The sequence below is a fragment of the Lissotriton vulgaris genome, chromosome 3_1 (assembly GCF_964263255.1).
Source record: "Lissotriton vulgaris chromosome 3_1, aLisVul1.2, whole genome shotgun sequence".
In the NCBI taxonomy this organism is placed as follows: Eukaryota; Metazoa; Chordata; class Amphibia; order Caudata; family Salamandridae; genus Lissotriton; species Lissotriton vulgaris.
Window position 1 is genome coordinate 1218764058 of NC_141689.1, and position 26403 is coordinate 1218790460.

Consider the following 26403-nt stretch of genomic DNA (forward strand, 5'->3'; position numbering starts at 1 on the left):
ACTTGAGGACATAATTGAACACGTTGGCATTGTACAACCAATAGCATTTTTTTCAAATACAAGGCTCTTTCTGTCAGCATTCATCTTTTACGAGACAGCAGTGAATACAATGACACAGTATTTGGCAAACTAAGACAGTGTTCCACTCTAATTAGTAGTTGAGGAAATAATCAACTATGAAATTTCTATTTATTGTTGACAACTTAAATGGACTCTCCATACGGCAACGTTCATGCAATTGTGTCGCCTACAAGTGTGCTGGCAGGTCTGTGGACATCTGGCACAGATAATGCAGCATGACAAAGAGACTCAATGAGCAGAAACATTACCTGCTTCCTGCATGGTAGGGAACTCAGAGGAAGATTTGGGAAAATAAACCCCATTAGGTTCCCCGATAGAATTTTACACTATAGTTATCTTATTTTGATTGTTGGATAAGTAAAGTAAAAAGTTAAACATTTGTACTACAAGCAGGATTTAAAGCTTAAATGTCCCTAAGGTTACCATAAGTAGACACTGCTAAACCTCATATGAGTGGAGCATAGCTCAGCAACATAATTAAAATGTAATTAACGTAAGTCTAATATGCTGTTAACTGGTGTTCTCTGACGAATCAGAAAATGACTATATCAGAGCATAATTTCCACTGTAGCATTGTTAATCTCTATTGCCCGAAATCAAAGTATGACTTTAGACGCAGCCACCAACCTTATCAACACTTTCTATGTTAATCTTCTAAGATTAGAGATGGTCTGCCAAAATATAAACGGGTTTCGATGAATCAGAGTCTGGAAAATCCAAAATGAGGGATTTCTGAAAATTAAGGAAACATTCCACACACATTTACTATGTGCATTACCAACTTTAGAGTAATGTATGTTTCTTCCTCTTTTAACATGCTACAGATTGATTCTGGTTTAGAGTCTGGCTCCCCGAAATAACTCCATAGCATATTCCAGCTCCATCATGATGGTGGCATGCCAATTGTGGAAATTTCACTTGCAGAATTTATGCCAATAGCTGAAAACAGGTCAAATGCACCTTTGATTAAGCGGTACAGTGCCTCCACTCTTATTTCTCCATAGAAGTATGTGGTTTATGTTTCCCTACAAAAGAGGGATCCTCCATCTATTACATTCCGTGATCTAGTTTGAAGCACAAAAATGGGATTAGTCGTCAATGTGATTTACTGGTCTATGGTGCTAATCTTAACATCTACTGAACTGGGTTCCAATTCCATTGAGAGCACTTAGACAGGGCCTCGTGATTCTGGTGACATTTACTTCACAGACCCTAAAGTAAGATGTTTAAAGTGTGCTTGCTAGTATGAGTACCACGTGCACATCCTATGCACAGCAGTGCTTAATGTGTACATATGGTTGGCATCAGCATCAATTTTGGCAAAGGGTATTTATTTTTCAATATCAGACCGTAACCCAGAACAACAGGGTGAAATTCAGAAAAGGGAAAGAGGAGCAATATAAAACAGTGTCAGTCAAAGTAAGCAGGAATTAACAAAAACATCAAGAGTGAGATCAATAGGAAAGGCCAAGACTTCAAAGATTTTATTTGGTTCCATTTCGTGTTCTTGGTAGTAAGCTAAGGCAGTGCTTGTTGCACATTTCCTTTACCGCTGTATTATGAAAGCACGTTTCTGGAGGGCGTGATGTGTGACAAGAATGGTTGTACATATTTGTTGTCTGGTACTTTGCAGTGCTGATGATGTGTTATGTAATTTTTGTGCTGCTGTTTTTTATGCTGTATTATTGTAATGTGATAATAATGTGATACTATGATTCCTGAGCAGTTGTGGTTTTGTAAAAAATGTAAGTGGCAGGGCCCAAGATATTTTTAGGTGGTCACTGCAGCTTGTACCCCCCACTGTCCATGCCTGTGCTGCCACATAGTAGTATCAATGCCAACTGCTAACCCTCACACTTCTACAAAAATAACAATTTGTATTACATCACGTCACCTAAAGCTTTGAAAATGCATGGGAACCTGATATTATTTGCTTATTGTATTGTTACTCACTCTGCTGATTTACTGTATTTAAAAATATACAGACAGCTCCGCCATGTTGTGGAATGGAAGGATGTGCTAGTGTTATTAAGTAAGTGTTGGAACAAAGCCCCAGCAAACAACAGCACAAATTAAGCACTGTCTGGCTTCCATTTTTTTTCTTTCATGTTATGTTGTTTAAATTAGATGTTCTGTTGCTTTGCAAATGTTATTGTGTTATGTTCTGTTGTTTACTTTAGATATGTCAGATTTGGGGATCACTCTAGGGTTGTACACTCTGATTTATCAAATTCGCAACATTGTTGAGTTGTTGGAAACATACAAAGAGGATAACATCTTTTTAGCCTTGCATCACCTTAGCTAGTTTTGAAGCAAACATCGAAAAATGTATCTCTGCCTCCTGGAGAACTGCTGGTTGCATCGCATAGTTCTCTTTCACATCAACCATCCGATCTTGACCAATTTAACTCCCAAGCCAGACCCCCCAAATGGGTTAGGAACACAGCCCAGATCCCGCGACCTGACCTAGAAGAAAGAATTAGCTCGCTGCTCCCTCACTCCACTGACCACCTCTCAACTACCAAACTCACCTCTCTTTACTACTCCAATATGATGCTCACCTTGGATCAAATTGCCCCCCTGAAGCTAAAGAAATCCAGGAACATCCCCTCCAGATCATGGTTCACCACCGACATCAACGAAGAAAGAAGACAGCTAAGAGTTGCAGAAAGAATCTGGAGGAATAATCCCTCCGCTCTCCACCGCGTTCAACTCCGAACAGCCCGCAGGACGTACACAAATCACATCAAGAAAAAAAAGTCTGCTTTCTTCTGTTCTGCGCTAGATAACGCAAAAAACCGACCCAAAGAGCTTTTCAATATCATAAGGAATCAAACCTCCAAACCCATACCTTCCTCAACACAGGCATCCGAAGAAAGATGCGACAACTTCGCAATCTTTTTCAATGACAAAATCGCCAAGATTGACCTCTTACTTGGCTCAACTCCCACCCCATCCAACGAGATCAAAACATTCAATACTCTTGTTAGCACCTCCTTAAACTCTCCAAAACAGTGGTCCTCCTTCATTCCCATCCAGGAAGCAGAGATAATCAAACTAATCTCCAACGCTAAGCCCTCATCTCACACTCTGGATCAGCTACTCCTTCAACTGGCCAAAGACCTGAAGCTCGTCCTAGCCCCACTTTGGTGCAAAATCATCAACAGCTCACTGAGCTCCGGAATTGTACCTGACTGCCTCAAAGTAGGACAAGTCACGCCACTGCTAAAACAGGTCTAGATACTGAGGATCTGAATAATTTCAGATCTGCATCAAACCTACCTTTTTTGTCCAAAATCATGGAAAGATGTGTACTCCCACATTTGACCCAACACCTGGATAACATCAATCTACTAGATCCACATCAACCGGGCTTTAGAAAGGGATGCAGCACCGAATCAGCTATCCTTAATGTTATAGACGACCTACTCAAGTCACACGACTCAGAATCAATGCTTCCTTCTCATCCTCCTAGATCTATCGGCACCATTCGATACAGTTGATCACAAATTGCTCGCCAAGGTTCTACATGAAAGGGTCGCTCTACAAGAGACGGTCCTCCACTAGTTCTCGTCCTTTCTACACAACCGATCACAACGAATAAAGATCGCAAACTTCGAGTCTGACCTCCACCCCGTCACCAGAGGTGTTCACAAGGGTCAGTACTTTCCCATCAGTTCTTCAACATTTACATTGAAACCCTTACTTCTCTACTCAGGAAATCCAACATTCCCTTTCATTTATATGCAGACTACACGCAGCTTTATCTGGAAACCACATCAATTGACAACATCCAGAGACTTAACAACACGCTCAAGGAGGTTCAACATTGGCTCACAAACTACCACTTGAAACTCAACCAAGAAAAAATTGAAATACTCCTCATTTCCAACAAAGATGAAAACCCACAAGTCAAAGAATGGCTTAAAGCCACTGATGCTCTCAACGGTAACCTCACCTTGGCGGATTCAGTAAAATCTCTAGGGATCACCCTAGACCCAAAACTGGACATGAAGAAACACATCACAAGATCCGCTAAAAGTGCCTTTCTCAACCTTAAACTACTATACAAAATAAAACCCTTCCTCCCACCCAAAGACCTTCAACAAGCCACCCAAGCACTGGTCCTCTCGAGAATAGACTACAGGATCGCTACCTTGACGGGGACAGCAAAATCCCACCTCACTCCCCTGAAGACAACCCTCAATGCAGCAGCCAGAATGGTCAGTGGAATTAAGAAATTCGATCATATCTTGCCAGCTCTCAGAGAACTCAGATGGCTCCCAGTTGGTTTGCGAGCCAACTTCAGACCAGCCTGCCTCACGCATAAAGCCCTGCACACAGGCAAACCGGAATACCTGGCTGCCAAACTCAAAAGGGCAGGCCAATCCAGAAACCTCAGGAGCTCCAACTCTCGACTACTCATCCCGCCAAAAACTCACAAGCACAAAAGCATGACCGAATCTTTTGCCGGAAACGCTCCAAAAATCTGGAACTCCATCCCACCCCACATCAGAACAACACCATTGTTTCCTAAATTCAAGAGCCTACTCAAAACCCTCTTCCTTGACTGCTCTCGAGCGGACTGACAGAGCCCAGGTAGCTCCTTAGCCGACACTCCATCTTACCTACATTTCGAGACTATCGACAATGACTCGGATCAAGAAAACCTTTTTCACTTTTTTTTTGCATAAACGGTTTAATTGTCTAATGCGCTCGGATGATCAGGAGACTTGGCCTGCACCCTCCTCTCCTCTGCCACTTCACCCATATTCTTGCTCCCTTCCCTCCCCTAACCCCCATTTTCCAACTTCCTCCTGTATCATCTGTTTGCACATTGTTGTATTTGCTGTGAAGAGCTCTGATGCCCTTGGGTCCAGCAAGCGCTATACAAAACTCCTAAAATAAATAAATAAATTAAAAAAAAATCTATAGATCATTTCTTCCTAAATAATCTCATGGTGCTGAAATATATACAGGGTGGTGTGCCACCATGGTGCTCCAGTGCATTTTGGGGTGAGCTTTTGGGGTTAAAAGTTGATTATCGTGAAGTCAAAACATATCCAAACTTAAACTAAGAAAATCCCTATTCACATTAAAGTGCAAATACAAAATGCTTGGAATGTATCCACATATTGAGAAGATATACCATTGGATTCTTGAAGTGTAAATATATAGGTAAGGCAATCACGTGTAATGGTGGGCAGGCATTCTTTCTATTATTGAAGTGCACATAAATATGCTGAAATAACATAATGGGAAAAGTATATGGATCAGGCTTTGGAACTTAACACAAGTTTAATAGAGAAGTCTGTGGTTACAAGTGGTGTCATGGCAGGGACCACTGGATGGGATATGTTGTTGGCTCTTGGTTCTGCAATAATGTGAATAGAATGAAGACTGGAACTGAAGGGCACCAGGGATAGGGACTTCAGTGGAGCAGTTCCACTCAGATATGGGGAATACAGTGGAGCGATTCTGCTGTGGGGTTGTAAGTTTCAAAGCCTGGCACACAATGTTCTCAACTCCATGCAGAAAGAAGAGTGTTCTGTTGATTTTGGGTTAATTCAGTTAATAGTGTATTTTTCACCCTTGACATGATGGAGTTTGCACCACCAACAGCTACACCACTGACAGAACTACTTACAAGACTACGCTCAGGCGCTATCACCAACAAATGAGAGAAACCAGGAAAAAGGCACTAGTGGACGGCATAAAAGGAAGCTCGAACAGCAGCAAGGAGATCTTCTAGATCATCAAGTATTTCGCCTCATCTTCAGCCACTGTGAACAACATCGCTTCTGCGGCAACCTATCTTCTTCCTCATCAAATCGCAAACATCTACAGCAACTTCACACACAAACCCAACCCCAGAGTATTCATCCCTAACCTACCCACCACTACTTTGTCAGTTCTGGTGAGGACTGTGTATTTGGTCAGGTAGCCGTCTTGATTAGTGTCAGGAGTAGCAGGGAGCAAGATAGAGGTCACAGCTGCAACCCCTGACTACCACCAAATGACATCCATGATCAGAGAACAAGAAACTGATATGATATGATTCCCACAGGGATTGTACCTCAACCCCACCCTTTTAAACATGTAAATGACACCCTTGTCTATATATCAGACCACAAGACTTCACCGTCATCTTCTACGCTGATGACACTCAATTCATTCTCTCGCTGACAGACAAGACAACCATCACCGGAACCAACTTTACCAACTGCATGACCATGGTAGCACACTGTAAGCAAACAAACTGCCTGAAGCTCAACTCCGACATGACGGAAGGACTGGTCTTCGGCAACAAGACAGCCCCATGGGAGTCCACCTGGTGGCCTTCAGAGCTAGGAACAACACTGACAGACCATGCAAGAAATATACAAATCTTCCAAGACAACAAGCTCAACATGACGGTTCAGGCCAATACAGTGTGCAGCTCCGGAGTCCACATCCTATATGCTGAAAATGATCTTCAAATAGTACCTCAGAACACTAGATGGACCATCACACAAGCACTCATCACCAGCATGCTGGACTACGGCAACACTCTTTTACTTTGCAATTTACAAACAACTCTTACACAGACTCCAGACAATCCAGGATAACACAGCAAGACTCATATTCGACCTCCCACGCCGCACCCACATCACACCTCACCTCAGGAAGCTTTACTGGCTTCTCATTCGCAAGTGCAGCCAATTCAAATTTCTCATGAACACATGCAATGTCCTACACAACAAAGGACCAAAATACCTGAACAGACGCATACACTTTCACCAACCCACCAGGCACCTATGCTCTGCCTCACTCTCACCTGCACACACTCCTTGCATCTGCAACAGCAAAACTGGAGGTCTCTCATTCTCCTACATCACACCCAAGACATGGAACAACCGCTCTCAACGCATTTACGCCTTATCCTCACAACTTGAGGTCCCTAAGAGGCTGAAAACCTGTCTATTTGTATAAGCACCATGAGGACTACACACCTAATCACCTACGCTAGTGCCTGGATACTGTGTCGGTGATAGTGCACTATACAAAGCAACATAACATAACAGGATAAGGAGGATCTGCGGGCATTGTTTGACATTGTTGATCATGAGACACCAGCACTCAGGCTCAGGGTAGTAGGATGAAGAAATATGATCCTAATTTGGCTTTCTTCATTTTTAAATGAAAGGTCATTTCAGTTCTGGGCATATCCCTGTTATTCAGAGGTCATTTCTTTGAAGTGTGGGGTCTCACAGGGATCTGCCCATACTTTTTAATATTTATGTGCGACCACTAGCATCCATTGTCAAGAAATTTGGTGTGTCATTGGTGTCTTATGCCGATGACTCACTAATGGTGGTCTCTCTGGCACCAAAGACAGAATCTCAGCAGTTGGCCCTGTGCCTTGAGAAAGGGGCAAGGTGGATGGTGAACTGCTCTTTAAAACTAAATTGAGAAAATACTGAGCTGATCATGGTGGGAAATAATTTTACCGAACCTATAACGTTAGGCTGGCCGGACTGCCTAGGACCTTCACCTTCTCCCCAATAAAATGTCTGGGTATGTGATTGGAGAGTTCTCTAAAAATGGAAGTCCAAGCCAAGAAACTGTAGACCCAATGTTTTGCTACTTTAACAAATTATTTGAAAAGTTTTAGATTTACTTCCACCACAATCATGTAAATCATTGTTCAGCCACTCATTCTTTCCCGTCTGGACTATGGAAACTCCTTGAATATAGGAATTCCTAAATCGATCATCAAGAGATTGCAAGTGGCTCAAATTGTGGTGGCAAGGACCATCTACAAGCTATCCAAAAAATCTTCCCCAAAACTGTTTTGTCTTCCCTACACTGGTTTCCAGTGGAGGAAAGGATAACGTTTAAGGACCTTTGTTTGTACAGGACTATGAACTGGAGAGCGTCTCCCTTGATTAGGGACCTTTTATCAGCATGTATAAGTCTACGACCTTCTAATGTACGGGTCTTGAAAGTTCCATGTGTTTGCAGACCCAGATGGGGGAACAGATCATTTATCTGTCCCCAAAGCTATGGAACTCTTTACCAAAAGATTTGAGAATCAAGCCCAAAGAGATAAAATTTAGAAAATTGCTCAAAACTTTAGAAAATTGCTCAAAACTGAACTCTACCATCATTAATTAATTAGGCATCAGCTTCTGATTAAGGATGCACTTTCTGATTCACTCAGTGCTGGGAAGCCTTCCAATAGTTATGCGCTTTAAAAACCTACATAGCATAGCAGCTTGAAGAAAAGAGTCTTACAGTCACTAGCCTTAGGAGCATTGGAAGAGGAAGACACTGCTCTAAGGCCAAGGTTCCCAATTTTGAAAAAGAAGTGGGACATGCATAAGGTGAAAAGGCATTTCCCAAACATCAGTCACAAGAGAATGTAAATGAGAACAAGTGGGCTTCGGTGTGTATGGGAAAGGAAAGGGATCATTCAACGCGCACACACACACACTAAGCCGTACTTTGTAAGCCTTTATTAAAACTTTGCAGAGAGTTTCTCACACTCAATGCCCATTGACACATAGACCTACAAGAAATAGGTGTAATTATATAATCTGTGTAAATCAAAAATAAATGAAGAGTGAATCACACTTTTATTTTAAACAGGAAAATGGCGTAGAAATACCCTGTACAGAGTCAGGATTTCTAGGTGTACCACCCAAAATCAACATAGTGTATAGAATCCAGAACCTATGCCTGAAAAATACTGGAAATTTAAACAGGAGTAAACATAACTCTTCACTCAGATTTCTAATTTTACTTATCCGACCTGTTATGCTTATAGAAATTCATACAATACATCAATAAGGGATAGAAAAGATTTGGAATTCCAACATGCATAATGTGGTACTAATCTGTAAGTGGAACTCATCTAGCAACATGAATGTCATGTTATTTAGGCTTGTGGCTCATACGCCTCAGCGTCAATTTCAGTTTGGGGAAAACAGATTAGGCGAGGGCCTTTGCCATTATTTGCCCTAGACTGACATGGCTGCTTGCTAAATCCTGCTATACCGTTAGCCAAGTAGGACAGGACAGGAAAGCTAAAGAAGTTACAGGGAAACCCTTTCACCTCCATCTTGATATATCGTCAGGTGCCTGCTTTCTAAGGTTATGTTGAAAGATGATAACCCATTGCGTGCGTCGGACGACCCCTGGCCGTCAGACGTCACGGTGGGCGTGGGCGTGTGCGGAGGATGGCCGGGGGAGGCCTGAACTCCGCCCACTCAATAAAAAGCCAGCACTGCACAAAAATTTGCGCAGCGCGGAAAGGGTTAAATAGGGTGATTAACAAGGCTTAATGCTGTTCGGGAGTGGCAGGCATGTGCATGGCTGAAATTGCCTGCCTGCACTGCCTATTATCAGAGTTTTAGCACCAAAGCACGGTAACTTTAAATTAATTACATTTGTATTACTACTTGAAAAATAGCCCTACTTGCACAAATCAAGCTTGCCAACTTACCTCCCCACCCTTATTTGTTTGAAAAGAGTATAATTTGGAGTAATTTATAAAGTCAATTACCCATTATGATGTGGGAAGAAACCTAGGTACTGCTATAGAAAAAACACATTTTAAACGTGGCTTGGCAAAGTATGACAAAGTACCTTGTTTTACACATTATTTGCATAGTAGTTGTTGATTACTCATGAAGATTTGTGAAGGGGGACAATCGTAAATATCACCAAATGTTTCCATTTCTAAGGGGGCTGAAAATCGCACTTTAACTAGGCCTTAGTGGAACTTCAAATACGGCGGAGTAAACTGAAACATTTCGGAAATTCCACATTACTTTTGGCCCAGTGAATTACCAATAATTACGCGATTATTCCTCATCACACAATTAAGAGTAATTCCAAGAAACTATCCTAAAAAAAGAGCACATTTAGCGAGTGCAAGCGGCCACGATTACAAGTTATTTGTGTTCGGTTGCATTTAGTGCTGGTTCTTATGGCAAAATACATCCTCATATTCATTTTGGATGTGAGAGTGCATTTTGAGTTAAGAAAATAGTGGTAAATATCAGTAGTAAGTTGGGGGAAAATGTTACCCCAAAAACACATTTAGCTTGCGCTGGCTATTTGTATTCTGTTGCATTTAGTGCTATTTCATAGCGGAAAATGCATCCTCGCATCAATTTTGTGCTAACTGCAGAATTACTCTTCTAATGTACTTCAAGCATAACCTCTGCTGAATTTTTAGGTAATTCCACGATTATGCTACACAGAATTATGCAAGTTACACCTACCCCTAACTTGAACTAGATAATTGAAGTTAGGACTCCATTTCCATAGAAAATTAAATTGCCCAAAGGCTTATTACAGCTTAGAGCTTTCTTGAATGATCTTCAGCAGTCCTTAAATATAAGGCTGTTGTGTCTAAAACATAGTGTTGGAATTGTGTTTCTGTTTGTCTAATGGGGAGGAATCAAAGTCACAGGGGGTCTTACATACAAACGTCGCTATTCAACATAGCGACTGGATCTTTTGTGAACTTTCTATAATATAGCATTTGCCTTTTTCTCGGCTTCTGTCTTTCTACTCTCTTATTTATTTTCTTCCCGTGACTCCCTCTCTATCAATCCCTCACTCTCACTTTTACAAACTCTCTCTCATTGGTTTTTTCTACTTCTCACTATTTGCCAATGGTAAGGCTAAAGAGATTGTGAGGATTGTGCACAGTGCGTCACAATAGAAAAAAATGCGTGTAAACTTCCATTTTATACATATAATTGACAAAACACTGCTTGTCTAGCACCTCATCATCTTCACTTAACCATCCGCCCATCAAACCTAAATAAGACGATGGCTAAAACCTTCCACAACCACACACAAAACACAGTTCTGAAGCTAGTAAACTGGCAAAAGTAAAACAAAACTAACATTGTTGGACAATCTTTATGTCTCATGATATGAATAAATCGTTAAAGTGCTAGACCACACAAACTCAAGCATGTAGATCACCATCACTAAACAATACAGTGAGCAATCATATTGCCTCTTTACTGGCGCAATGACTCAGGGTACCATGACTCAGGTCAATGAGAAACCCAACATGCATGTGGAATGGACCCCCAGTTTCCAAAAGTGCTAAGGGGACACCCAAGAGCTCTAAATACGATATTCACATGCTGATACTATAACATTTCTCAAAGACAGAAAGTCTGTTGTTCAAAATCTTGGGAGAGTGTTTTTACACAATCTTGAGGTCAAGCTTTTGCTAATTCATGGAACCATTGCTGAATAAAACAAGTGAAAAGAAACATATTGGGTTTTTTTTGTTACAGGGGAAATATATGTAAATTTGGAGAAATTAAATACCTAAAAATTGTGGAAGAAATTATCTTCAAAATTGATCCCATCTGAGCTTCTTGTTGTGCTCATTTCAGACCCATTGGTAAATTTATACAGTTACAAGTATATCAAAGGGCGGGTTCGAAATACAGTTTTTCCACTTGAGCTCGGTTATGTTACATTTCTATGTTTACGTGTACTAATATTGGTTTGTCTGCTTGCTGAGTACATGCAAATGGATAAACAAGTTCAAGACACGCATGAATCCGATTGTAGCGAAGCAAACTCGGCATGTGTCGACAGACACTAGTGGATCTTGGGGAGCGGCTGGATCCAAAAATATAAAAAATGTAAATGCCAATACATTCTCTTTTATTAAAGAAACTGCTCTCTTCAGTGTCATATTTCTCAAACCATGTTTTTAAAGAGAACCTATTAAGTGGACCATAGGTACATATTTCCTGAGGTCATTACAGTATATTTAAGTATTTATGGAATGGGTGAAATATATTAAAACAAAGGAATATTAAGACCTTAAAGTGCACGACTAGTGAATAGCCTATAACTATATGTGGTTATGATGTCTGTTGAAGAAATGTAATGGAAATGTTTTATTTCAAAATGGTAATAAAATAACAGTACTGATTCAAGAATACCAAAGACTACTAAATGCCTGATCCATACTAATATAATAAAGAGAGAGCCCAAACCTTTGAGGCGGGTAATTTCAGGAACCACAGCACCAATCACAACACCCAATACAGCGTTGGAAAGGGCAGTTGCAGCAGAAGGACATAGGCTATGCAGACGCCCACCATATACATTTAAAAGGTAAAAGAACCGTGCAAACCAAGTAGTCCCTTGTGGGCATGTCTGCGTTGTGCTGTGGGCGTGTGTTGGGGGCGTGACAAATGCTGGGGGTGTGTGGTACGTTCCGCCCTTCATGCCATGTCTTATATTGTGTGCTAATCCCACCCTGCTCCCTTTAAATACCCCTGCACCCCATAACCATAACCCACCCTTACTCCTTAAAATACCCCAACACCCTTAAACACTAACCCATCTTAACCCTATAAATATACCCTGTACCCCAAAACCCAAACCTATCCCTAAACCCTAAAAATACCCCTGTACCCCAAAACCTACCCCTGAATCCTAAAAATACCCCTGTACCCCAAAACCCAAACCTAGCCCTGAACGCTAAATATACCACTGTACCCCAAAACCCAAACCTAGCCCTGAACCCTAAAATACCCCTGTAACCCCAAACCCAAACCTAGCCCTAAACCCTTAAAATACCCCTGTACCCCAAAACCCAAACCTACCCCATAACCCTAAAAATACCCCTGTACCCCAAAACCCAAACCTAGCCCTGAACCCTAAAAATACCCCGGAACCCCAAAACCCAAACCTACCCCTGAACCCTAAAATACCCCTATACCCCAAACCCAAACCTAGTCCTGAACCCTAAAAATACCCCTGTACCCCAAAACCCAAACCTAGCCCTGAACCCTTAAAATACCCCTGTACCCCAAAACGCAAACCTACCCCAGAACCCTAAAAATACCCCTATACCCCAAAACCCAAACCTAGCCCTGAACCCTAAAAAGACCCCTGTACCCCAAAACCCATACCTATCCCTAAACCCTAAAACTACCCCTGTACCCCATGACCCAAAACTATATATGAACCCTTGAAATACCCAAACACCCCATAACATATACCTCAGTACCCCAAAACATATACCCCTATACCCATGCTTACCTTATCCTAACATAGAAAGAAACACGCTTTTTCCATTCATGCATTTACAACGAATTTCGTGGTAAAAGCATATAAAATGTAATGTCAAGCGTTATAATGGCATTGCGGAGTCATGGTACTTTCGTAATGAAAGTATGCGGAGTGATGGTATGCGGAAAGAAAGTTGCAGAATAATGGGTGTTTACCCTCCCCCGGTAAGTACATTGGTGGCACGGCATCCCACATCTACAGCAACATACTCATATTTTTTCACCACCCATTTGAAAAATGCACAGGTCTCTCTCATAGATGACCAGCACCGACATACACTTTTAGACACACCTCCCGCTACAAGTTCTAGTATTGCTAACTTTAGAGCTGGGGAGCTAGGTTCAAATCTCCGCTTCAGCTCAACATCCTGTGATTCCAGGCAAATCGCTTTGTCTCCCCATACCTACCACAAATGAATGTGTTCTTCTGTAATGTAAATTGTGCTCCTGCCATGTTGTCGAGTTTCGCTATATAATAGTGCAAGGAAAAATAAAGTAGGGAAACTCGAGTTCACACCCTACTGAACGCGCACTCTTAAGTGCATCAGCAGTGCACTGTGAATCGGAGCGTTCCACAGGCCTGTCACAGATAAGAAATGCTATCAAAACGAAATCCTACAAAACAATATACTATGGGCCAGCAGCAATTCATACCCGGGCAACGTCGGGACGGGCTGCTAGTATATAACTAAAAGGAATGAGAGTAACATGCATTTATATAAAACTGAGGATACAATAAAACATAATAATATATGAATTTGTCATACATCAATTTAATGGATTATAATATGTGTGACATTATTTATCTTTGTAACAAACAGACTAATGAAAGTGACAACATATTAAATATTAATATTAAAAAGTAAATTAGCATGGCCCCTACATTTTTTCTGGCCCTTGTTATAATGACTGCCCACTTTCTACAGAAATGAAATGCTCTCTCAGTTGGTTAAAAAAAAAGAGCCACCTACTCACTAGATCGTTTTTCCTGTTCCCTTGCTTTGAGCAAAGTAACCCTACATCCATCATGCTCTCTGCATGACAGAAGCTATAGTAAATAGATCCAGATGAAGACTAATAATTTTGCTGTGCACTTGGTGGAGAGGATGTCATTTCTTTACTAGACTTAGAAAGAGAAGGGAGCGACCCTACTGTCCAAGAGACAGGGTACCACAGGTAAACAAAACGAAATTCTCTTGGAGAGGAAATACAGAAGTGTTCACATCCACATGTTTTACACTACTTGTCTCACACACAATCATACAAAGCGGCCCTAGACCCTACTAGCCAATTATAATATATACAAAATTACCAACTAAATACAGTAAAAAGCTTTTTCTTTAATTATATAATCATATGTATTCCAAAAGCAATCAATATGCATAAAAACACAATGTATCAATAAATAAAAAAAGGTTAAAACACAATAATACACAGCAAAATACATCAAATGAGAGACTGAAAAGTAATGTGCAACTGAATAGTGGCATCTATTCTGGGTTACTCCCTATGGAATTCCAAATTTTATAGATTTCAATGTCCACAGTCTTTCATTTTCTATTAGGCATTGATATGTTCCTGGGATGTAACCATATACAAACACAGGCGTCGGCGCGTTTCGGTGGTGTTATACAGTTTTAAACCACCTTTTTCAAGACTTATATTATATATCAGCCTCTTTATCATGACATAACAGAGGAAAATATTGTATCAATTTGATAAAGAGGCTGATATATAATATAAGTCTTCAAAAGGGTGGTTTAAAACTGTATAACACCACCGAAATGCGTCGACGCCTGTGTTTGTATATGGTTACATCCCAGGAACATATCAATGCCTAATAGAAAATGAAAGGCTGTGGACATTGAAATCTATAAAATTTGGAATTCCATAGGGAGTAGCCTAGAATAGATGCCACTATTCAGTTGCACATTACTTTTCAGTTTCTCGTTTGATGTATATTGCTGTGTATTAATGTGTTTTTAACCTTTTTTTATTTCTTGATGCATTGTGTTTTTATGCATATTGATTGCTTTTGGAATACATCTGATTATATAATTAAAGAAAAAGCTTTTTACTGTATCTAGTTGGTAATTTTGTATATATTATAATTGACTAGTAGGGTCTGGGGCCGCTTTGCATGATTTTGTGTGACTGATGTCTGCAACCTGTTGGTGAGACAAGTAGTGTAAAACATGTTGATGTGAACACTTCTGTATTTCCTCTCTAAGAGAATTTCGTTTTATTTCTTTACTAGAGCATGCAAAGTTAGAATAGTGTACTTACTCCAATAGTATTATCTGGGAACCTTTAGCAACAGTCATAAGGGTAGTCGTGGCACCATCCCATCAATAACGTTATGGAACTACAGGAAGTGACATCATATGGTGCCATGATGGTATCACTGATGCATAGAGGCACAGTTTAACCTCTGATGTTCCTCAAATGGAGGCCATGTCAACCCTGTCACACAAGGCAAGCAGTAAACTCCTGTCTGGTTTCTTCCTGGCAAAGCGGTTCATTAATCAGCCTGCTGTCTCTGATGCTGGAGATACAGATGATGTTTATCCCCATCTAGGGGGTCTCAGGAGTGCCAGGGCACTAAACAGACCCTCCAGCATTTCGCGATTTCGCGATCCGCGAAAAAATCGCGAAATCTGCTTAGTAGCGCGATGGCCGCGATATTTAGTATTTTGGCCGCTATAAAAAGGTCTCCCGGCAAACCAGCCTTCTTATTGGCTGTTTACATGCACGTCACTACGTGCCGTAGTCAGCCATCAAATAGCTGCTTCCTCCTGCAACATTATAGGTGGCAGTTTATTCAGTGAGGGAGTTAGCCTCCGAGAACACGCTCAGTTGTAAGTTATTTTAAGTGCAGCCGTTCCCGGGATCAGGTGGGTCGGCCTGAATTAATGAGGCATTCACACAGGAAAGCAATCAGTCCGGGCCGGTCGTGCAGCTGGTAAGTCAACTGCTTCCCGGTTTCCCGGATTACTTTCAGATAACGGAAAAGTCTAGTCCTGCTATTTTTAATATCCTACTCCCCAGACTCATCCCTCTGTCTTCGCTTTGGTCAGCCCCACCCACATCACTCACTGACAAGGCCCAGTGACTGGCGAGTTCGTATGGGATGATGAAGTTCGGAGGAGTGAGCTTCATAGGATGATGGACACGGCTGCCTTTGTGTCTCGCCACAGGTGCATCTTGCAATCTGGCACTTCTTCCTCGCCTGTGTTAAGAAAATAAATGCTGCACGCCGTGCAGACGAGAGACGGGAACTGAGGCCCTGTCCATGCCTACTATGAGGAAGCAAGCATTCAGATATTTCCGACATTCAAGGTCACAAAAGTCAAACAATTACAGTGTTAAGGGAGCGGGACTGGCCAAAATGTTCGAGCTGTTTAAGTTAGGTAGTGTTTCAGTGAGTGTCGCTGCGCAGTTTTACACTCCATCAGAGAAGTAACAATGTGTAATCTGTTTGGGCTGTCTAGAAATACATGTCACTATTTACTTTGCAACAGTTGAAACCCGGGGGTGATCTTAATATGATAAAACCCTCACTTGTTAGGACATTTTGTGGGAGGGAGCAAACGTAATATGTTCCCTTATATCTACACCGTCAGTTATTATCCCCTTTATGTGTATACACCTAGGAAATTTAGCATCCGACTGGCAGGAGGGTACACTCAGCCATGACATTCCTGCTTCCGTGCTGTAAGGAGCACAGTGCCAGCATCTTATCATTCTCCTATCTGTTGCTGCAGCTTTGGAACTCCATCCATCCATTATCACCTATAGTTTAGGGAAAAAATAAAAACATACCTCATTCTAAAGTAACAGCAGGCATGTGATGTGGTAGTTAAAATCTAGGCCTAGATGTATCAAGCAGTTTGCGATTCGTTAAGGCCGAAATTCTGCGAATTTCGGCCTTAACGAATCGTAAACTGAAATTTTGCATCTTTTGAGATGTATGTGTGATTAGCAAAATAAGGAATCGCAATAAATTGCGATTCCTTATTTTGCATCAGCATTTAAGGAATCGCAAATGTGCGATTCCTTAAATGCCATGTATGAAGCTTTTTTTTGTAGCGAATTTAGGTTAAGGACTCGCAAATTAACACGAACTTGAGGTCCGTGTTAATTTGCGAAATCCTTTAAAACAACAAAATAACACTATTTTGAAGGTGGCATGTGGCACACATACATGCCCATAGGGCATGTATGTGTGCCATATGCACACACATGTAAGTTTCAGGGGTGCAGCAGGGTGTCCATAAGACACCCCTGCACCCTTGAAATAATTCTCAAATTGCGATTAGCAAATTGCGAATTCGCAATTTGAGAATTACTGCACATTCATTCCTATGGGCCTCCTGGCCCATAGAAATGAATGGGAAAATTATTCCTTAATTGCGATTAGCAATTTGCTAATCGCAATTAAGGAATGTTAAGGAATCGCTAAAAAATAGAGAATTCCTACATACATACCATTTTGCACTTCTCTAATAGCGATTCCTTACCAATCGCTATTAGAGAAGTGCAAAACGATTTCTTGATACATCTACCCCCTAGTGTCTTGTGTCCATTACTCACAAAAGACTTGAAGTCAAATGTAGTGCTTCCGACTTTCCTCACCAGAGCAAGGTGTCTTCCCAATGTTAAAAGAGAGGCAGGGTGACAAACACTAAGATGATGTTAAAACGTGTTTTCATGGAGATTCCTAAGGATGTGGGAGATTCAACGAGCTCTCCTATTAAAAAAAGAGAGAATCTGTGGTACAAATATAACATTTGGCAGGGAGAGCAGTGAGCATTTCTTACAATCTTGCGCTAGATATTACAGCTTGTGAAGTTTGAATATTGGTTGTGAACTTAGCTCAACACTTTATATTTTATTGGTCCCATAAATTACCAAAGGACTTTATCTTGGGAAACGGAGCTTGGTCAAGATGGAAAAGGATTTCTTCTTCACTTAGGCCCTTGTAAGTTCATCTCTCTTCTTTCTTGTTTACATTGTGAATCCTTCAGAGTGATAGAGGTAAGCATGCATATTTGCGCTGAAACAAAACGTTACTGCTCCATTTGAGATCATTTGTGGTGATCTGGGCACCCACCACCATCAATAACAGCGCTGAGAATTACACGCCTTTCCGCCTTAGTGATAGCAGACAAAAACTGTGTCCAAACTGTAGGGAGGCATCCACTTATTGGGGTAGGACTAGAATTAGACCTGATTTAGGAATTAGGGGCAATATATACCTGGATACTGGACACTCACCGTGACGCCTGCCTTGGGCATGACTATTGAAACCCGGGGATGAGAGCCAACTATCCTGTGTGTAGGTTGCAGGGAACACTGGGTGAGGATGCATGTGTGAGAGGAAAGCAGTTGGATGAGTTTTGAATCTTCCCACTCTGTGAGTGGACTCAGACTCTCATCTTGGATTCAGTACAGCTCCCTCCTACAAGGTTAGGACTGGAGCTTTGCTTCCGTAGAGCTGCAGATACCTATTTCAATGTGAAATAACCTGCTAAAAGAGTTTCCATTGATTTCAAAACTGAAAATAAACGATTATGAGTAAAATAAAGTGCCGCAAAAATGCCGCTAAATTTCCATATTTGTGCCGCTAAATTTCCATATTTGTGCCGCTAAATTTCCTAATCCATGCCGCAATATCCTGGGGGGTCTGACTAAAGATACCCTAGGGATGCCTATGGGATGTCCATGGACAGTGGTAGGTAGAAGATTGCTTGAAACTGACACACAGCTGAGGGCTTTCCAAGGGCCTTTTTTTCCTAAACTCAAGTGATTCAACACAATTTGTACAGTAATATGATTTCCCAACATATAAATAACACCACTAGGCGTTTATTAATTATATATGCTTCACACGGTCCTGCATCAGAACATTACAAATCTATTCCTAGAGAATGGACAATCGTTCATTCACAAATCAGAGATAAACATTGCAAACTTCACCATACTGATGATCTAAGGTGTCTAGAAGATGCTTGGAATGAATGGCTTGCAGCGATCTCGAAAAGAGTTCCGATTATTTTTCAATTAAATCTTCAGGTTTATTTGGGATGCTAGGCTAGAGTGTCAGTTTAAAAAAAAAATATGAACACATAACATACGGACCTGGGTTGAGACCACCAGCAAATGTTGTGTTACCCAACTATAAGGTGATCATGCCTGATCTTATAGAGACAACAGAATGTCATGACGGGACACGATTATTTCAAATAATACCAAACTATAAAAACATTAACTGGCTCAGAGTTTCTTCTTTTTATAACAAGCTCTTACTTCTACTCTGAAAAGTAAAAAAAAGATTTGTCATTCAGTGGACCCATTTGTTACATTTTTTTTTATGTCGGTGAAGTTGGAGAACAATATTTGCCACTGTATAGGCCGGAGGCTCGATGAAGGGATATTTACTGTAATTTAATTGTGTAAAGACTCTGCTTGTTTTAAAAACTGAATTGAAAGTATTATTAATTAATAACGCGATTTGGTGGAAATGTTTGCTTACCCCACGCCCCCTGGATGGCCTACATTGTAACTTTAAATAAAAAGTGCAGATACATGTGGCAAGGCTTTGCAAATGTTTGTAAATCTCCACAAAGCTATGACTGCGTATAAATCCCGTGACACTTCTCTGGAAACAGAGGCACAAGTTTTCCCCAAAAAGCCACAATAACAACTACACCCATGTAGACAGATAGTCTTTTTGTCAGCCCGCTTGAGCCATTGGTCTGTTCGTCATTCACATTTTGATTTGACCCATTACAGCAAACAGCAAGGGTACACTTCAGCCTCCCTCGTTTCACTGTGAGTGATGGCATTTTGTTTGTGCTTATGTGCACTTCGGACTAAGCCGTAGTTCACTTCCATGGTTTGTGGCCAATCTTTGCCTTCATTTCGTGTTGTTTTAATTTATTTTGCCACTAGTTCATTTTTTACTTTTTTTTCGAAAACAACTACATGCCACCGTTATTGCTATTTTACTCAAATGCTTGCCAATGCCTGACCTACTGGCTTTTCCAATGCTTGTTTTTTCAAAGAGATTAAGTAAAAGAACAAAGGGAATACTAAGTGTTAACTTTTGGGCTTTTAAACAAATGATTTGAATCAGAGTGAGCATATAGGCACTTGAGTCATCAGTCTAACAAAATGCATTTTTTTTCGAATGTTGAAATTTATAACATCTGCCCTTTCAATTCCATTTCGAAAATATAAGTTACATGGGACTTTTTTAAATCTTTACGCTATTTTTGCATAAAATTAAGCTTGGAAAATTGGGGAAGTAGGACAACAGTTTCTATAAAAGGGAGATTACTGAACCAAAGCAATGGATAACATTGACACGCTAGTCAGTAAATCAAACAATGAGTGGACTAGTAGTGCATTTTTGAAAGGTGGACTGGCTGTTTGAAGCAGAGGTCTGTCTTCCTTTTTGCAGGCGGCACCCGCTTGCACTTCATAGGAGAGGCACTTATCCCCCTGCAGGTGGGTGCCTTGAATGACTGTACCTGGCAGCTGGGGAACACCAGGTGGACTCTTGGGCCCCCCTTTCCGCCCCCTTGCAGTGGTAGCCCTCAGGGTGCACACTGACTGTGCGCCATTTTGTTTTGTGGCACACAGCCAGTGCACCTTCTGACAGCCTCTTACCTTTGCGCCCACATTTATAATGGTGTGAGCACAAAGACAAAGTATTTCCCCCTTTAGCACGGGAATGCCCCTGAAGATAGCACCTGCACTATATATGCACCGGCGCCATTTGTATTACAATGGAGGGCGGCAAAGGCAACTGCACCCTCTTCCCTGGAGGTGCAAAAAACGGGCGTGCGCACCCAGTCTGTCACCCTAGCACTGCTGTAATACAGGCCAGGAGGTCAAAACAGAGAGACCCCTGTACATCAGCAATTGTGAGTGAGAGTCAGTGAGTGTGAATGGGTGCAAGTGGGCTTGTAAGAGTGAGAATCAGTGGGTGTGTGAGTACCTTTGTGAGTGATTATGAGTGAGAATAAGTGAGTGTGTGTGTGAAGTAAACTGAGTGACGGGGAGAAAGTGACTTAGAGAGGGCGTGAGTATGAATGAGTGAGAGTGTTAGGATTAGTGTGCTTTATGCTTCTGAGCGGCTCTCCACAGCATACTCAAGATAATTCTTATTTTACGGGGGCACCCAAAGTAGCATGTTGTCACTGGCATATTGTAATTAAATATTGGCACGAGGGTGGGACCCCATGGCAAAATTGTGGGTATTCACAAATCTTTATACTGCCTTCCCACAAAGTTACTAAAAGATAACCAAGGAGTAAGTAATGAAGTCACTCATGTTTTCTACGAGGGGTGTAATGGAAGGAAATGAAAGACTTTACAAAAAATTGTTTGCAGAACCAGGCACCCTACATCAACCCAATATATATCCATAAATAGGTGTGTGTATGTAAATATATATGAATCTTTGTGCCTATCACGTGTTGAGTATGTCAAGCAAACTTCACATTATCCATTGTTTTTAAGAGGGAGTGGATTGCATTCATATACCTGCCAAGAATTTTGCTGACGCAACCATGGCTGACCCGCAGCTGTCTTGAGATGTCGCATGGTCTTACGCCTTGATGAGCAAGTTCTACAATCCTTTGCCGGACTACGTCAGGGAGAGGGCGGCCATTCACAAAAACACCTCCCAGTTGATTCACTCCTCCATGTCCTAGAAAGCAGAAAAAAGGTTCTTTATTGTCACTGGTTAGAGAAATAGAGTGGAACATTTGGCATTAACATTTGACTATCTGGTAAGAGATGACATGCAAGTTGGGAAATGTAACATTTACTGTAAATGTTGGAGGATTCGGGCAACTGGCTTGAAATATTGTAATACTGAAGCAGAGTATTCATTTCCCTGGTGTCAACTGACATCTAAAACTGCCAAGTGGGGGGCTCCAAGGTTAAAATTTGCTACCCATGGCTTACCCATAGGTAGCCCTGGCCCAGCATATTTAGGCCAGATGTAGGTCGCCAATTACCGGTCGGTAACGGCCGATTTCGGCCGTTACCGACCGGTCTTTGGTTTTTGAGATGTAGGGGCCCGAATTTTACAGAATCTGTAAATTTACAGATTTAGTAAATTTACAGATTCTGTAAAATACCGACTCAGTATATTTACCGAATCGGTAATTCCAGATGTAGGTGTAACTTAAAATAGTGCCACAGGCCCTTAAGAATGTGTTATTTACCATGAAATACTATCTCATGGTAAATAACGAATTCCTGGGTACATGCACATCTGTGCATGTACACCTGTGCCATGTGGCACACATACATGCCCTAAGGGCATGTATGTGTGTCACATTGCACACAAGCCAGAATCAGGGGTGCAACCGGGTGTCAAAGTGACACCCTGTCCCCTTGTAAATTCGGTAATTTTACCGAATCGGTATTTACAGATTCGGTAATTGACATTGATTCCTATGGGCCTCAAGGCCCATAGGAATCAATGGCAATTACCGAATCGGTAAATACAGATTCGGTAATTACCGAATCTTACCGATTCGGTAATTGATTCGGTAAATATACCTACATCCCGATTGCCAGTTCTTAAATACCGAATCGGTATGATTCGGTATTTAAGAATCGGTAATCGGGGATTACCTACATCTGGCCCTAAGTCTCGACAGTCAAGAAGAAAGGAGCAGAAATGAAAATGTTAGCGGCTTTCAGAGCCCTGGTTACTTTCTGCAGTTTCCATACCATGCATTAGGCCTTTTTTTTCCAACACTGGGCAAGAGGCTTTTGACGGACTATGGGTGAGGCAAGGGTTCATCTCTGTATTGTCATGGAGGATAAACTGGTGTGTGGTTGCCCGAACCCTTGGTGGTTTGGGGAACTGATATCCATGAAAGCACACCTCATCAATGCATTTGTAATCCAAACAACTATGTTTCTTTTGTGTGTAGTCTGTATCTGGAGTCAGGAGACACAGATTATGACTGATAGTGTATGGTTACCTTTTGTAGGCATGACCAACCGGTGTCACAGTGGCATCGTCATCTATTCTGCAAGCAGGGATTAGATGTCTATTTTTTGAAGGTTGAAAACTCAAACAGGATTTACCACATGTGATAAATACTTGAACCTAGGCTACTGGTATTTACTAAGTCTGATAAAAAGCCCACCCAATTCTGCTCAACTTGTAATGGGGACCATCAGGTTGGGGAGTAGTTGGAACAATACAGTGTTGGGTCATAAATAATCAGTTTCATCTTTGAAGGTGATCTGATTGATCTCTGGCTTTTTCTTGTGAAGTTGCTGTCCATGCATCTGGAAACGGTGCATTCAGTTGACATATTCCAGTTAATAATGCATATCCTGTTAACAAACTTCTTGTAGTGAGACTTTATACATTAGCCATGCTAAATGTTTATTTTGAAAGCCCTGAAAAGATTTAGTTTCATGGTTTTGGGTGGGGGTAGATTAAATATTGCAGTTGAAATATTATCCTCAGTATTGATTCAAGCTATACTATCAATGTAAGTAGAAGTGGATTGAAAATTTGAAAATCTACACTTCCCTTCATATACTTATCATGACAACATAGCGGGAGTAGATAATGTGAACTAAATATTTTAACAGGCTTATATTTTGACATACATTCTATTGGGCTCATATGTAATTATCGGGTTCCTTGTGTCATTCACTAAAGATCACATCTCTTCAACTCTGAGAAGTGCCATCAGTGAATTTAAGCACAGGGGGACTTGATACGTAGATCTGGAGACTTGGACATTTTCTGTTGACCTTCAACCTCAGTGTTTGTTCTCTTTTGGGGCAGTTACTTTACATTTGATATACAACCTTAGACAGACAAAATAGTATTGCATGTTAGATTTATCCTGTAACGTAGACTGAGTAAATCCTGTCCAGTAGGGTTTTATCTTTATCACTAGTTTCTGAAGCACAGAGCTTATATCTTTCACCTTCGTAGCCAACATCTCAGTTTTCATCAGCTCAACTTCTATTGTGGTGAGGATCACTTATTGAGTTACGAGTTACAAATATTTTCACTGTAGTCCTCGTATGCTCTTTCAGTGGCACCCCAGCAAATGTTGGCTTCCATGACCCTCGCTCCCCTTGTCTCTCCATCAGGGTCTATTGGAGGTGTTTGCAAACCAACATTCACTTCATAACAAGGGAGGACATGTAAACCCTATTGAATCTACACTCTAGGTTAACTTCCTTCCTGTACTTTGAGTATTCACAGCTCTGGATCTGAATCAATACAATTTTATTTTGATCACACACTCCAAAGCCTTTTATCCGGGGTTCTTTCCTGTCTGTCTCGAAATGTTTTCTATTATTTCTGGCTAAAATTTCTTGAATTCTATTGTGAGATGGCCTATGACTAAACAACCCAGCTTCACTCATCAAGTAAGAGACTTCTGCTTTCAAAATGCTGGTGTTAGGTCTAATGAACTTGCAAAAGTATCCAGTATTACTTCAAGCAACCACAGATACTGGGTAAAATTCATGGGTATGGCGGGTGGACATTTTAGCTCCTTCCTAAACAACACTGTGGTCCTCAGAACATCTCCAGGATACATCTGTCTGTTTGGGTATATAGGTTATCTGGAATAGCACATAGGTGATTTAGTGGAGCTTTCTGATGGGCAGAATTTGGCACATGTATGTTGTGGTAACAAAGCTTTCATAGCCTCCCTATTCATGGCTAAGATTAGCAGAGGGTTTTTTGTGGAAGAGCATTTGGTTGTGCCACCTGCATGATTGAGATCCAATTGTGTGCTTGCTTGCCCATCTGATCCATACTGTTGTCCAAATGAACCTGTACCATGGCCGGCTCTCATTCTTCTATTAACTATCTAATCCCCACCATTCTTATATCCATCCGTTCGAATTCTACGACTGGAGAGTGGTTTGGAAAACAATAATTTTAAAAAACTGTAGGACTAGTGGAGATAGTTCTCACCAACTTAAACTTCTGGGACATGCAGCCTAGTGTGACAAATAACTAACAGTTGACAAATTGTAGTGTTACATTAATAAAGTGATAAACTCTCTCAAGGGTGGCATTTTCACCAACCTGCTCAAAGAGGGTTTGAGCTCCATGCTTCTGTAGCTAGGTGTTCTTGTGGTTCAGTTCAGCCTAGCAAAGCACTGCAGTAGCAGCATACGGCATCTGGGTTCCAGCATGTGACCTGGCAATTAGGCCAATAGCACCAGAGGATGGCACAAAGGAACCAACATGAGGGCACAAATTTTAGGTGTTCTAATGTGACTTCAGGGAGAATTCAAGGGGCGATATGGCACCCATCAGTGGCCATCACTGACACCAGCAAACACCCTTAGTCCAAAGAGTGAGTGAAGGTGCCTAAGCCGGCATCTGCTCAAGACATCCTACACCAGTCAGCTGACTGCCTGTGTGCACTTGTGTGCAGTTCAAGAGAGTGTCAGTCAGTCATTTCCACCCCTGAAGCATCGCTAGACACTCCTATGGGTTTAAAAGGGTTCTTCTATGATTCAGTGGATGCTCATTCACGACTTTCTAATTAAGAGGGACACTTAATGAAGGATACCTTGTTGATTCTTAACGACTTGAAAACTGAAATACCGATCAGCCAGACCCAAAAAATATTTCCATTTTCCATGGCCCTTCTCTCTTGATCGACACCCAGACCTGATGCACAGCATTTACTCTTTAGGTCTATTCTTTGGCCAAAAGTTGCCTTAAGATCCACAGATCACCCAAATTGTCTGATCCTGAACCATCATTAACCCACCAATATCATTGCCCTTTATATGCACTAATCATATTTATTTTATTTATTTATTTTCGGTATTTATAGAGCGCGACACTCATCCCAGGGGATATCATGGTGCTGTGAACCAAGAGGGACTACTGAAGGCATATGCTGAAAGGTTACGTTTTGGGAAAGAGTTGTGTTTTCAGTTTTTTGTGGAACTGAAGGTAGTTTGTGGTGTGTCTTAGGTCGGTAGGTAGATCATTCCACCTTTTGGCTGCCAGGTAGGAAAAGGCGCGACCGCCTGTTCTCACTTTATAGATTTGTTTGGGTGTGGCCAGAGCTGATTGACTCGACCGTAGATTCCTGTTGGGAACATAGAACTCGATTTTCCCTTGAAGAATTGTGGGGCCAGTTTTATGTAGAGCTCTGTGCGCATGGCTAAGCAGTTT

At 41.3% G+C, this 26403-nt stretch overlaps 1 protein-coding gene across 4 annotated transcripts in view; it reads right to left on the reverse strand.

Moving 5' to 3' along the window:
- Positions 1 to 26403, reverse strand: part of PAX5 (paired box 5) — a 547862-nt gene that overhangs the window by 494098 nt on the left and 27361 nt on the right. For all 4 annotated transcript variants that reach the window (XM_086961679.1, XM_086961678.1, XM_086961677.1 and 1 more), the window contains exon 2: positions 21744 to 21909. Coding sequence is in view for 3 of the 4 variants with exons in the window: in XM_086961678.1 (XP_086817804.1) it covers positions 21744 to 21909 (166 nt within the window). In the remaining variant the exon portion in view is untranslated. The remainder of the gene's footprint in view (positions 1 to 21743; positions 21910 to 26403) is intronic.